Here is a 15674-nt window from a genome sequence, read left to right on the forward strand (position 1 = left end):
AAAAAGAAAAATTTCTCCTCACCTCCAGGTTAAGATAAAGTTCTCCCAGAAAGAGTACAAATGCATGGAATCGTTTTCGAGTCACTTCATCCCCTTTTGCAGCTTGATCTTTAACTTCATATTCAGTCCGACATCTATTAAAGACATACCTTTTGTAATCTCACATTGCTTTGTTTTTTAAATAGTCAAACAAGATGACCATTTGTCAGTTTGGTTGGTCACAAGCAATAGAGAGGCAAGTACAATGCAGCAACACTCTGATTTTCTGTAATAAAAAGTGTTCCTGTCTATTGTAGCGATCAGAATATGTATTATCTTTTCATACAAAGAGTCCTAGTTTTAAGAAACTGATAAGAATAGTTGAAAATAAACCTATTACTAGAACAAATTGTAACAAGTTACAGCTGCAGATTTCATGAGGTTCGCTGTACATTGGCACTAAAAACAAAACAAAAATACCTCACTGCCTCACCTTATTTATTGCCTCATAGGCTTTTTAAGAAAGCACTGTTTTTATGCGAAGCATCTCTAAAATATTCTGCTCTTGTTGAAATACGAACTTTGAACAGAGCTTTAAAATATATATATAAATACAGACGACGTCCAACTAAGCTGAAAATGAATTCTTATTAAGCCCATTATTCTTATAATTTCTATTATACAAATCAGAGAAGTCAAGTAAGAGGAGAAGTCCCCAACTGAAACCACATAGAAACATAGAAGGCAATTAATTTGGTCTTTGTTTGGGTCTTTGTTTCTAATAGAGACTAAAGGAGTCAATTAATTTTCCCTTGTTTGATTTCTCCCTGACTTGGTCCATTCACCTTAGAGCTTACATAGTTCTTATTATCTAAAATAATCACAATAAGCCTGTCATTGTCTATACCAGTGAATTATGGTGTCAGCTACTGTTACTAAAATGAATTTTTAAAATGTACTTTTAATGCTCACCATTTTGGTGTTAAAGATTTTTTAATTTTTATTGATAAGGTGTAAGAACATGCTAGAAAAGTCATGTGTTTTATAAAACTGATTTTGATAGTTCTCCTTTTAAAGACCAAGGGACTGTCTTGGTCCCTTATGAAGGCTTAATGGCTTTCATACCTGAGGTACCAATTTAAAAAATTTTCAAAAAGAACCTAAAGAAAAAAGTCATTTCTTGTCCAAGAATTTACCTTGGTTCAGTTTACGTATCAATCATAAACCCAGCTTAGCTTATTGTGCCAATGCTTACAAGCTATATTAAATGAGTAACATCTGTTTGAGTCAGACGTGGAAAGATATTGGTTATCTTCTCATACATACTAAGTTAATTCCTCATCAGAAAAAAAGTTGGGATATCTATAAATAGAACACTGGTTAATAATGGAAAGGATCAGTTAATTAATGCCAATTCAGTTATCCAAGCACCTTGTTGGCTGCTTTCCTTTCTGTCCTTCCTTTTACAACTTTTCTGCTAAGAGCTTCGATGAAATGACCTTTTTGTTTTATCAACGCCATGACTATTAGATTATATATTAATATATGTTAATGTATGTACAAATGCAAATTCCTACCCTTGTACATGGTTGATTATCTAGGTGAGAGGAAAGACTCTAAAACTTTAAGCTAAAGATTTTCAATTATAAAAGCAATACATGGCTATTTCAAAAAGGTTAAAACAGAAAAATATAAAGAATAAAGACACTGCAGCCCAGAAATAACTGCTGGGAAGGTAACTTCTATCTGTTTCAAAGTATTCTACATTTTTAAGTTAACAGAATTATGACCTTTTCACTTGTTATATGATTAGTGTTTTTCCATGCTGATAGCTTTGACAGTATCCTAGTACTAGAGAAGCAGACACAGGGGATACAGAGTCAAAAGAGCCAGAAGAGTGATTCTCAACCATGACTACACAGTAGAATCACTTGGGGAGATTTATAAACCATGCCCACGCTCTCCTTCAGTCTAATTATATCAGAATTTCCAAGACTGGGGGCTTAGCCCCATTTTAAGTCTCTAGGTAACTCTAAGGCAGAGCCAGGGGTGAGTAGCACAAGGGAAGATAAGCAAGCCTTTCTGCCATCCTACCTCCTCAAAGTACCAACTTTCACATCTTTCCAGAAGCTATAATTTGTACTTTAATTATTATGTAAGGTTAGATATCTTTGTAACTTTGTCATTTATATTTTTCCAAACTGCACCTATCCAGAGTCATTCCAAATACTTCTATTAAAAATAGAAATATTTCTGGCCTTTTTCTTACTCATTCCTAAGAGGCCCCTCTTTTCATATTAAATAAATGAGCTCACTGCCATGTGTTACAAATGTCCCTATTTTTACTTCACTTCTTATAAATTTATGACCCCTCCAATATTATAATCTATATGAAATTAAGTTTAATCTCTTGTTTTAGGGCCTGCAGGTATCATGTCTTGCTTAAAAAGGCTTTACCAACCTAATATTTTTGTTTGTCATTTTTTCCCCTAGTATTTACTGTTTTAGTTTTATATTTGAAATATATTTTGGTGTAAAGAATAAGACAGGAACCCATCTTTGTTTTTTTTCCCCCCAAACGACTAGCCAGTTATGTCAGCAGCACAATTTGTCTTTTACTTATGTATCTGAAGTGTCACCTTCGTTAAAATCTTAATTTTCAAGTGTCTCTGGAGTGTACTTTTGGAATCTTTATTCTGTTCCAGTGCAGTTTAACCACACGATGGAATACTTTGCAACCATTAAAAGTATCTTTAAAGAACTAGCAGGCAAACTCTAATAAACTCAAAGACAACCTTGTTATTGAATAAAAGAACTCAGATTATAAGAAAATTCATTTCCCTACATTAGCTCATTAATTCAATGTCATCCCAAAACATAAATAAATAACAACATTTGTGTAATTTCACATGCTGATTCTAAAGTTCAGAGAAAATAAGCATGCAAGAATAGCAAAGAAGACTACACACACACACACGAATGGGGAACTAACTAGACTAGTTGTGAAAAAATGAGAGTTTTTTAATAGCCTGGTAATAAAACAGGAAGAGAACAAGTAATGAATGGAATATAATGAAAGTCCAGAATCAATGCAAATATAAGGATGTAGTGTGATAAAGGCAGCAGTTCTAATAAGGAATGGATCATTCAAAAAAGTGGTATGGGAAAAACTGGTTAAACATGTGGCAATAAATGAAATTAGATCCTTACTCAAGCCAAAAGTACTAAAAAATATGTAAAGTAACCATTTTTAAGATCTTGGAAAAGGAAAAGGCCTTTCTAGGCACAAAACCAAAGGCAGAGACCATTATAAGAGAAAGGCATATATATGACTATAAACTTAATACTATACAAATAAGAATGGTCTGCCCTTGGACTTCCCTGGTGGCACAGCGGTTAAGAATCCACCTGTCGGGCTTCCCTGGTGGCGCAGTGGTTAAGAATCCACCTGCCAATGCAGGGGACACGGGTTCGAGCCCTGGTCCAGGAAGATCTCACATGTCACGGAGCAACTAAGCCTGTCCACCACAACTACTGAGCCTGTGCTCTAGAGCCCACGAACCACAACTACTGAGCCCGCGAGCTGCAACTACTGAAGCCTGCGTGCCTAGAGCCCGTGCTCCACAACAAGAGAAGCCACTGCAATGAGAAGCCCGCTCACCACAACAAAGAGTAGCCCCTGCTCGCTGCAACTAGAGAAAGCCCCTGCACAGCAACGAAGACCCAATGCAGCCAAAAGTAAATAAATAAATTAATTTAAAAAAGAAAAAAAAAAAAAGAATGGTTTGCCCTATTCTCCCCTGCAACTTTCTATAAAGAACAGTCTTTAGCAAAGAAGAATGGTCAAATTCTAGTACATTTAGAAGTAGTTTTCCTTTAATTTCATATATACACACTAACCTTTGAAGTAGCAATTGGCGGAAGTTGCCACTCTGTGGGCTAATTGTCAGATGATGGGACAGGTAATTACAGAGGCGAGCTCCCATGTAAGAGAAATTTGGGATAGATGTGGCCTTTCAAAAAGAAAAAAGTTTTATATGACACAGACACATCAAGTTATTAATGCAAACACTTAACAGCAATATTCTAAAGAGGAAAAACATTCCTGCCCCCAAAACTGTACAGAAAAATGTACAAGTCATTTGTAATTGTTAGGCATAAGGATATTAACTCTCCCTCCCAACCTTACACCAAGAACCAGAATAAGTACAAAGAAAAACATTAAGGTAAGCTCTCCCCACCATTTACCCGAGGTTAGCAGAAAGCAAAGAGATAAATCTCTCTTTACACCAACTAATTTTTGCACAAAATATGTACAGTTACCCAGTTGCATAGTGCCAATTATGAAGTATATTTGCCAAACTAATGATCTGTGGCATTTCTCAGGAATAGGATGGCACCAACTTTGGCATCTAGCAGTCCAGAACAAGAATCCCAGGCCTGTTTTGTGACCCTGGATATCTCTAAACCTCCCTGAGCTTCAGTTTCTTGATTCCTAAAGAGGTAATTAATGGTACCTGATGCAAAAGATTAACATTTCAACAACACTCCAAATACTTGGGGTAAAAGAGGAAATCAAAAGAAATAAGCTATTTTTAATAAGAAGACAGTGGAAAAACACTGAGTATCAAAGACTGTGTGACATAGCCAAAGAAATACTCAGGAAGTTTAACTTTCACTGCAGTTTTTAAAGAACAGTAGAACACACACATTAAGAGGTTAAGGGACTTGGCCAGTCTCACAAAGGTAGCAGTTAACCAGAGTCTAGATCTAACAAATGGCCTGATGCCCCTCCAATCCTATGTTGGGTCTAGTTACTCATGTGCAACCTTAGACAAGTCATTTAACCTCTGTTAAGCTAGGTATAAAATGGGGATAAGAGTAATACCTTGCAACCACTGAGGATTGAATGAGTTAACTACAGGTCAAGTGTTTAGCATTGCCTGGCATGGAGTAAGTACTTTATAATTAGAACTTCTTATTTCTAATTATTTCCTTGCTCACACAGGACCCTGTACATTTCTCAGCAAGGACGAAAGACTGATTTCTCCCGACATTCATGTATGTGCATCTGGTACCCCAAAAGACTTGAAATTCAAAAGTTATACTTTTCCCATTATTGGCATTGCCTGTTTTCCTTTACTTTTAAAATTTAAAGTAAATTTAAAGACAACAAGGTTGGTCATTAAAGTTTCCTGCTTCCCTGCTATACCTCAATTTTACTTCCATAGACAACCACTTTCAATTCTCTCAGCTGAAAAGGTTTTAACCTCCGTATCTCCATGCTCCATGATTTGAGTTTAGCCATTTCTTACTAGCTCCCCACGAAGGAAGATGAGCATTTACTTTACACCCTGTTTAACCTTACTTCATTCCACTATGGTATAACTATAGATACACCGTGATTTTTTTAATTAGTTTTGTGTTTCCCTTTACAGCTGTACCATGTATTATGCTGATTTCTCCTCTCTTGCACAACCTTGTTTTCCCTAGACTTAATTTTTTCTACTTTTTAAATATTATTTCTCACTGACTTCTCATTAGTTTGTTCTTCTTAATATCTTCAAACATAAGGGAGTGTGCTCATCTTACCAGGGAAGTCTTTCCTGGAGCATTCTGCCCGATTCCAGCGAAGCCTTGTACCTCTAGGCCTACTATGTGCATGGCTACTATCTTGGGATCTCCTTTCACCATCATCTGGATGATTCACTTAGCCTCTCCTGTAAAATTCCCTGTTTCCTAGTTCCCATGTCTTCATCCTTAAATCGTCCTTTTGGTGGAGTACCTCCTTCAATAACTTCAAGAAGGATTATGATAAAACTTCAAACTGGTTACTCAGTGCAAAAAGATCTAGACAGTCTAATTTTTTTAGATTTTCAAGCAATCTTTTTAGCCTCATTCCATCCTTATCCTAGAACCTTTTTGGAGATTCTGCATCATAAATCAGGGCGATTCTCGACTTTCCCCACTGGCTTGGAATTCAACTTTTTAAAAAACCCGCCAGGTCAGCTACCACTCACCCATCTGTGTTCTAGTCTCCAAAATGGGTACTTCTATCTCCTTTCGCCGTATAAGTCCTTATGGGCTTTTGGTGTTTTAAAATCCCCACACTGTCATTTTAATAGTATTTGGTGAGGAATCAAAATTGAATATGTACGTTTAATCTGCCTTTTTTTTTTTAAACAATAGGTCTTCTCTCATTAGGTGCTATGAGTAAATTCCCTCCATGAAACTTAAGAACTGTTGGTAAATCTATATCACTGACCATAGAATGTTAGAACTTAAAATAATACTAAGTACATCTTTGAAGCGTTGGCTTTGAGACAATCACAGAAATTGTAGTTTGTTAGGTTAGAGCCTTTCTAACCAACCCTGATATAATACGAGCATAATAAGAACTATAATAATAATATAATTCTGATATAAGAACTATAATCAAGCAGCCTACTGAAGGGCTGAAACTAAATAGAGCCAGAAAAGCAAAAAGAAAAAAGTAAAATTCTTCCATTTTCTTATCTAATATTCCTTTTTAATCCATTTAGATGGCAAAAGTAGGAATCAGGACAAGTAGAGCAGTTCTATCTTCCTAAAACCTCAGGCATTTTCAGAAATCTAAGAGTTAGCCAGGTAATACTGGGGTCCAGTAACAATGCAGAACAAACTGGAAAAGTAGTCAAATGAAACACTAGGTAGGATTACGAAAACACAAAAAAACAACCTGCTATCATAAGTCACCCTTACATATATTCCAAGTTTGAGCTGCTCTTTCAGCAATGACTGAAACAGAAATATAACCTTTGGTGGCGTTTATCTCCTACTCTGTTTCTGGCCAGTCTCCTCACTGACCTTAAATTTGTCTTCAAAATTGAGTGTTGTCTATTTTTTCCCCCTTAAAATAGCGTTAATGTGTCAATGACCAATATGCTAGAATTAAAACTAAACTTTGTGTGAACAACCTAGACTGACATTAGATTTTTTAAAGGAATTGAGATGTAAATCCTTGACATTTTTAAAGACAAGCAGAAATGTTAAGACTTAAATCAAGGTGTTTTGTGGTCCTTTTTTTTTTTTTTTTTTAAATAAAGAATCATTTATGAGGCAAAAAAGTTCTCCCATGACTTTTTTTCTCCCCTACTCCAATAATGGCAGATCCTTATAAAACAGAGGTTTGGAAAAAAGGCATGATACTCATGTAGTGTCCTCAGAAGTGTCCAAAGCTCCTTCTAACTGCCTGTACAGGCCTTGGCTACACAGGAAAATTTGCAGTCTGGCTCTAGTCCTGGATCCCTAACTACAGAAATTCTGTACAACAGAGACTTAAAAGCTCTCATGAACCATAAAGAGTCAAGGAGTGTGGAGGCTGGTGAACATGTACCTGGCCCCCCTCAAGGAGAAGCCACCACCTTTGGGCATCAAGGAAGCTATCCAGTGATTGCCCCATGCTATTAGCCAACCTACCTGTTGATAGATGAGTTCCACAAGTTCTTGCAAAGCATCATCTGTTGTAACCCAGCCATTCAGTGTCTCTGCAAACTGTTCAATTTCAGTTTCAAAACTGCCAGGCTGCTCTGTAAGATGATTCAAAAAATCCTGAACATATTCTGACAAAGTGGGATAATCCTCACAACCATCCTCATAGGATTCCTATAGATCAAAATGTTAAAAAAAAAAAAAAATTAATCCATGCAACTGGCTAAAAAAACATGAAGCAGCTTTGAGTTGGGATGTCTCTAGCTCAAATGATATTTTTAAGAATCCTTAACCTGATAAAATGTGTTATTTTCTTCAAAAAGTTAAGTCCACTTCTTCTTTGCCCAATGGCCAAAATGTTATAATAGAAGGGCTTCATCTAGCTGGGTAGAGAATTGTCTTCTCACCCCTGGTAGATTTACAAGATGGCTGAGAAATAAAGTTTAAACCAATATTTCATTATAATACCAAGATCAAAATTAAGATTTAGAGATACAATAAGATCCAGGATTTGTTTCAAAATGGGAGGGGGAGAGGGACCAGAGATAGAAACAAGAATGGCCACCTGGAGCTAACTATTGAGGCCATGGGCATTCATTATACCATTCTCTATCCTTGTAGACATTTGACAATTTCTATATTGAAAAAAAAAGTTTGTCATCTGTCAATCCCCAAGGACATGGAAATAAATATATAGTTAAGTGACTATAAAATATCATAGTGTACAGTGGTAGGAGACTTGCTATGTCCAAGTTTGCAGCCAATCTTGATAGTTGCAACAGTTTCGAATTAATATCTATCACTATCACCCCAATGTTCATAGCAACATTATTTACAATAGCCAAGGCACAGAAGCAACCTAAATGTCCATCGACAGATGAATGGATAAAGAAGATGTGGTACTTATATACAATGGAATATTACTCAGTCATAAAAAAGAATGAAATAATGCTATTTGCAGCAACATGGATGGACCTAGAGATTATCATACTAAGTGAAGTCAGTCAGACAAAGATCATATGATATCACTTACACGTGGAATCTAAAAAAATGACACAAATGAATTTATTTACAAAACAGAAATGGAGTCACAGATGTAGAAAACAAACTTATGGCTACCAGGGGGGAAAGGAGGGAGAAGGGATAAACTGGGAGAATGGGATTGACATATACACACTACTATATATAAAACAGATAACTAATAAGGACCTCCTGTATAGCAAAAGGAACTCTACTCAATACTCTGTAATGACCTATATGGGAAAAGAATCTAAAAAAGAGTGGATATATGTATATGTATAACTGATTCACTTTGCTGAAACTAACACAACATTGTAAATTAACTATATTCCAATAAAATTTTTTAAAAAATATACCACTATCACCTTTAAGTAGTTCCCAACCTTTTAATTAAAAGAACACAGAGCCATATTTTAGTACTATTTAATCTTTAGAGAGACAGCCAATAAAAATTTCTGGGAAGACAGACAAGGGATAACAGTAGTTACATCTGGAGTGAGGAAACATTTATGTTATAAATACCGACCCTTTATTATGAAATTGTGAAAGCAGTTAAGCATTATAAATGCATGTATATTAAATAATTACTTAATGTTAACCACAAACATGTGTGAATTTTACAATTAAAAACTAGTTTAAGTTTCTGATATACAGTTTAGAGTTTTACAGATTTGCAGTATCCTACTATTAATGACAATGAAAAGCAGGAAGTCTACAGGTCCCAGTTGATGGTACTGATTTCCTAACTGTTCCTATCAAACGTCATTCATTGTGGCAAAACGCAGTTTAGAACACTGATTTCAGTCTTTCTTTTTCCAAATAAGCATAACTCTTTTAAGAGAATTTGAAGTGTGAAAGTAAAAGAGGAAAGTAGAGCTGTTCTGAATAAAGCTGAAAAGGGGATTCAGAGCCTGTTGTTTCAAGCAAAAAGGGAGACACAGAGTATTCTGAACAGATGAGCACTCCAATGTGTTTGAATCGAAGCTTGTATTAGTTCTCTAGTAGCAGATTTTTTTTTAAACATTATCAGAGTTATTATTTTAATTAATTAATTAATTAATTTTTGGCTATGTTGTGTCTTCGTTTCTGTGCGAGGGCTTTCTCTAGTTGCGGCAAGCGGGGGCCGCTCTTCATCGCGGTGCGCGGGCCTCTCACTGTTGCGGCCTCTCCCGTTGTGGAGCACAGGCTCCAGACACGCAGGCTCAATAGTTGCTCCGCGGCATGTGGGATCTTCCCAGACCAGGGCTCGAACCCGTGTCCCCTGCATTGGCAGGCAGATTCTTAACCACTGCGCCACCAGGGAAGCCCCCAGATTTTTTAAAGTATACATTTCTTCAGTCTTCAATGTGAAGTCAAATGGCTTCCAAGCAGAGGAATATTTAAGATTTATTTTTCTTAGAAAGAGTTCTGTGACAAGAGGTTAGTAGGGACATCAACTAGAAAACTTACTTCCGGGGAGAGGCGGTGCATATGGGGGGATAGGGGTATATGGGAACTCTCTGTACTCTCCAATCAGCTGTGCTGTGAATCTAAAGCTGCTCTAAAAAAATAGTCTATTAATTTAAAAAAAACAAAAACAACAACAAAAAAGAAAACTCACTTCCCAGTAGGTACTTTGAATACATTGTCAAGAGATGAGAACCTAATCCAAAGCAGTGGGGATAAAAGGAAATGATCACTTAGGTGGAACAGTCGAGACTATTTTAGTTAACTTGATTGAAAGCGGGCAAGAGTGTGAAGGAGGAAAGTGAGTCAATACACCACAAGCTTTTAGCCTGAGCAGTTAGTTAGAATATAAAAGTATAAGAAGAGGTTTGCAAAAGATAAATTCTTTTTTGTTCTTGAGTTTGAATGTGAGATCCTCAGAAGAGGTCAAGACAAATGGAAACACAAGCCTGGGGTTAAGAGGAAGAATTAGATTCCAGAGTTATCAACAGGCAGGTTGGTGATGGTCAGATTCTAGGGGATTCTAGTATCACTAAGGGAGGTAATAAAACAGACAAAAGACAGAACCTCAGAGCCTGCATTCTGAGGGAAGGAGGAATGGTCTCAAAGTTGGGAGGATGAAGTACTGCCACAGAAGCCAAAGGAAAAGGTAAATGAGGAGAGGTGCTCATAATAGCAAATGCTACAGAATAATTTCATTGGTTGAAATCTGAGAGAATGATGGTTGCAGAGTGTTAGGAATCAGAACTATGCACACAGAGAAAAAAACTGAGAAAATTAGTTAGTTATCTTAAATATTCAGTTTTTATAAAAAGGAGGAAATCCTGAAAGACTGAAAAGGTACCCTTGGCACCTAGAACAGGACCCACACTGGGAATTAAACCTTACAGATCATACTGTGGTCAACAAAGTCTATTTAGATGAGGTTTAAGAGGACGATAGATTTTAAAACCCAAACAACATCAGCATCTGTCACAAAAATAGTATCAGTACAATTAAGAGGATCAGTCTGCAGAGGTTTGAACGGTCAGCAAGAAGTAAAGTGGTACCAACAGTGAATAATTTTTCATTTTGGAGAACATCACTATTGAAAGGCAGGAGAGAAACTGGGCAGTAAGTTGAAGGAGGGTGTTCTTAGCAAAAGCTGGGATTTTTTGTGCACATGGGGGTGGGGGGGGGTTGTCTCTTAATAAATGCTTTATCAACTCCTATGTGGAATTTTTGGTTCTCGTAAGTGAACCGTGATTAAATATTCAAGATGTAATGGTTTACCTGAGAAGAAGCAATGGCCAGGAATAGATGGATACAGCAACTCATTGGTAAGAAGGCATGTGAAGCAGTAAAATTCTAGCAGTGGGATTAGAGGAAGGATTGAAGATAAAAGGGCTTGGAGTTTTAGAAGGGTTATGAAAGCACAGCAAAAGACTATCAGAAAAAATTTAAAAAGCATGCATTCTTGAGAGCAGATCCAGCTCAATGATACCAGGCAATAGCTTCTCATGTGTATAACAAAAGCAGACTCAAGGAATTTCTGGAAACCCAGCTAGGAGACCACTAGAATAGAGGCTCTACAAAGACAAGAATTTTTGTCTATTTTATCCACTGCTGTATCCCCAGCCTTGACTCGTGGTAAGCATCCGACTTTTTATTTATTTATTTATTTTATTTTTGGCCGCGTTGGGTCTTCATTGCTGCATGCAGGCTTTCTCTAGTTGCGGCGAGCAGGGATTACTCTTCGTTGCAGTGTGTGGGCTTCTCATTGCGGAGGCTTCTCTTTGTTTCCGAGCACGGGCGCTACGCGCGCGGGCTTCAGTAGTTGTGGCTCCCAGGCTCTGGAGCACAGGCTCAGTAGTTGTGGCGCATGGGCTTAGTTGCTCTGCGGCATGTGGGGCTCAAACCTGCATCCCCTGCATTGGCAGGCAGATTCTTAACCACTGCGCCACCAGGGAAGCCCTCAACTATTTTTTAATGAGTGAGTGACTTCGGATTACGGTTACTACAAGAAAAAGTTTCCCTCATAACCAGATTTTATCCCAAGACTCGGGAAAAACAAGGATTTTGCTGTTCTGTGACTAACTGCATTGAGAAAAACTCCTAGGTTTGACAGAGGGTAAAAGGGTAAGGCCCGAAAATATATCAGGGCAGGGGTAGCAAGCTTGAATGCCTATAGAATCCAGGTGGATTACAGGCAAATGAAGTAAGCCAGTGAGCAAATTAGAGCTTACACATTCCATATAAAGGGGCTGCCTCTATTCAGCTCCAGCCAACTTTGCTCTATCAAAACAGCAGTCCAGTATGGCCAGATCTTATGGATTTCAAGAGAAACCAAAAAATTCAGATTTGCAATATCTAATTTAAGTACTGGTAAATTATAAAGCCCCTTTTAAAAAAACTCAGGGCCAAAAAAGACACACCTGCAGGGTACACGTGAGCCACAGGCTTCCAGTTTGCAATCTTTTCTGGCAAAATGAGTGCAGCAGGAGCTGAGGAGACCAAGGAGCGCCTAAAAGATGGCAGTGGCTCAAAGGAAGTGGACTAACATGGCTCAACACATTGCTCTCAGGAATCACTTGAACTATGTATAAGACTAGTTGGTAAAGAATAGCAAAAAAAAAATTGCATCCCTCCCACCATAAGATAGCCCAAATCAATAGGAAGACAAACAAATGAGGAACCATTTGTGGTTCTTAAGGTAAGTATCCTTAAGAGTTATTCAACTACTCACAGCTCTCCAGTGGTTCCCTTCTTCTCTAAGCCAAATACAGTTTTGGGGCAAGAATCCAGCTGCTCTCATTTCTACTTTACCTGATTGATGGCCCATTCCACCCCAAATCAATTGCTCTTCCTACTATGCCTATATTTTCCCCTCTCTAGCCCCAAAGTTCTTCTTAATGCAGTCTAAGATGCATGAAGTTTCTAAAATATGGAATAAAGCTTTCCCATGCTTTCTATCAAATATGGAAGTCAAGTCCCCCCATTCTCCCCCCAAAAGTAACAAAAAAAGGTGTGCCACCATTAGTTGATCAGGTACATTCAAATTAAAAAACTAACACCCACCCACCAGAATGGCTAAACTTAAATAGCAAATACCTAGTGCTGGCAAGGAACTAAAGCGACTGGAAACCAAACAGTACTCAACGCATACATTGGAACAGTCTCTTTGGAAAAATATTTGGCAGTCTACTAAAGCTGGCTACCTTAAGTCCCAACAACTCCACTCCTAGGTATATACCAAACAGAAACAAGGGCAAATGTCCACCAAGGCATGGACAAGAATAGCAGCCCTAATCGTAAAAGCCCAAAAGTGAAAGCTACCCAAACGTTCATCAATAGACAAATATTCACACAATGGAATGCTATGAGAATTAGTCACCTCCAATTACATGCTACAATATGGATTAATTTTGATATTGAATGAAAGAAAAATATATTTTATATGACTCCATTTATACGAACTTTGAACAGAGGCAAAACTATTGTTAAAGCAAAATAGCGGTGACCTTTGGAGAGCAGTAATGATTAGAAGGGGACAGAGCGGGCTTTGGGGATGTTGATAACGTAATGTACACTATTCTGTATATTACATGTCAAGAAATGAAGACAGGAAAAATAGGACTTATGCTAAAGTATTATCATTTCTTCAATCCAGAATGGTCCCTGCCCTACTTATCTACAATTAATTGCTATGCATTTACATAGCAAAACAAATTCCTTTCTATATATCCCAATTGTGCTTGGCATTTTTTCCTGCCATTTAAGTGTGATCAATTTCTAAAATTCTTATGTTATTGACAAAGATGACTCTGAAAGTTTAAAATACTTTATCAAAAGTTTAAAACACTTCATCAAAACTCCCTACATTTCTACATAACTGTTAATTAGAACCAGAAACACTTCTATTTTAACATAACAGAGCCCAGATGTGTATTTCTCAACATTCAAAAACCTACCTGAATTAGTCTGCAGCAAAACCACTGATAATTTACCCTAAAGCTACCAATGAGTATTCAGCTGTTCTGTTAAAATCAAAAATTAACTTTGCCAGGCAACTATTCTATAGGTTGTCCATAAAGTCAGGACACAGACTTTAGTTTTATAGACTGAAGATGTCCTTGACCGCCTTAAATTTATTAGCCTAGAGATAGTCTACAGATGCTGGAAATATAGCAGTGAACAAAACAGACAAGATTGTCTACTCTCAAGCTTACATTCTGATACCTTGAATATAATAACTACAAAATACATTCTTGAATCAATTTTGCTTCATGATTTCAATAAATCCATAAAATGTTTTATGTGTGGTACAGAAAGCACACCAGTATACTGATAAATGATGCAATAACCATATTATTCCAATAATATTAACCTAGGGTTGCAGTAAAAGTGTACTTACTGTATAATTAGAAGAATAACTTGATGGGTAAAATTCAGGGGCGTTCACAGACAGCTTAGACATTAACACAGGAGCTGCAACCACCTGGGGTTTAGCCATTGTTGACTCCGAATTCTGCTGTGGGCTATTATCCTGCGAACTAGGTGGAGCTCTCGGGGGCCTCGTTTGTTCTGAGAAAGGAAAAAAAAAATCGGTGTTAGATGCGTTCATTCCCTTGTATAACTTACAGTACACTGAGAAGCCATCTGAGCAGGGATGGTTTTTAAGTCAAACAAGAACCCTCACGAAATTTAAGGTTATCGCCAGGATATGTGCAGAGAGCCTACAAAAAGGAACAATAGACTTGCTTTAGCTCATTTATGAACAGACCCGCGTCCTGAATAAACACTTGAGGGCTTCTTTTTCTTTTCTTTTTTTTTTTAAAAGTCGGTTAAAAAGAGATGGTTGCCCGCCTAAGGCCTCCCTCTCGGGGGCTGGGGAGGGGGAGGCGATTTTTACTTCCTCGCGGGACAACAGAACTCGGGAGACCGCGCACCGGGCCCCTCCCCCAGCCGGGGCGCACAAAGGATTCCAACGGCCACCTTCCAAACCCCGTTCCGGGCCCGTCCCCACCCCGTAACAACCGGGCCCCTCGGGGAATGCTTTCGGGGAACCGGGAGGAAAGAGGAGACAGAGCGCCGCCCTCGCGCGCGCGCGGAGGGCCGTGGGGAAGCGTTTGGCCCAGGAGGACGGGGTCCCCTAGAGCGGCTCCGTACCTGGGAGCGCCCCGGGCCGGGGAGGCCTCTGGGGGCCGGCGGGGACCTCGCACTGGGCCCCTGGCGGCGGGGCCGTCCTGGGCTGGCGCAGCGGCGGCGGCTGCAGGAAGCCCGGGGCTTTGGGCTGCGGCGGCGGCGGCGGGTGCCGCGGCCGCTCAGCAGGCCCAGCTCCGTTCGGGAAACCGCCGCCCTCAGGCCCGCCCCCTCCGCGGCCCAGGCCCAGGCCCCGGCTCCGGCCCCGACCAGCACCTGGGGCCCGATCGAAACCGTCCGACATGCTCCTCCTCCTCCTGCGGGGGCCACCGCCGCTGCGCTCGGAAGAGGACGCCGGGAGAGGCGTCGCAGGCCGGCTCTCGCCGCCGAGCTCACTGGGGCCTCATGGAGGAGGAGGGCGGCGGTCCCCTGCTCCGCGCTTCGGCGGAGCGGACGACAGCTGAAGCACCCGCCAAGGCCGCCGCACCGGAGCGCCCGGCCCCCACGGCTACCCTCCGCTTTCTGATTCTCCCCCAAAACCCAGCTCCCCCGCCTTCGGCGCGTCGGGGGCGAAGGCGGGTCACAGCGGCCCCCCGCGGCCCGGAGGCCCCGTTCGCAGCGGGCCGGCAGCCGCGGCC

The 15674-nt window shown here is 39.5% G+C and overlaps 1 protein-coding gene across 3 annotated transcripts in view; it reads right to left on the reverse strand.

The window, feature by feature from the left end:
- Positions 1 to 15674, reverse strand: part of PAIP1 (poly(A) binding protein interacting protein 1) — a 28572-nt gene that overhangs the window by 12762 nt on the left and 136 nt on the right. Inside the window, exons 1-5 of one of the 3 annotated variants that reach the window (XM_068535310.1) lie at positions 15064 to 15447; positions 14309 to 14478; positions 7438 to 7623; positions 3880 to 3992; positions 23 to 134 (exon numbers count right to left, since the gene is read on the reverse strand). In XM_068535310.1, coding sequence (XP_068391411.1) covers positions 23 to 134; positions 3880 to 3992; positions 7438 to 7623; positions 14309 to 14478; positions 15064 to 15340 — 858 coding nt within the window. In that variant the 5' untranslated portion in view covers positions 15341 to 15447. Of the gene's footprint in view, positions 1 to 22; positions 135 to 3879; positions 3993 to 7437; positions 7624 to 14308; positions 14479 to 15063; positions 15448 to 15674 lie in introns of those variants that run through there. The other 2 variants (XM_068535311.1, XM_068535312.1) reach the window with 2 other exon arrangements.

The sequence above is a fragment of the Eschrichtius robustus genome, chromosome 2 (assembly GCF_028021215.1).
Source record: "Eschrichtius robustus isolate mEscRob2 chromosome 2, mEscRob2.pri, whole genome shotgun sequence".
NCBI lineage: Eukaryota > Metazoa > Chordata > Mammalia > Artiodactyla > Eschrichtiidae > Eschrichtius > Eschrichtius robustus.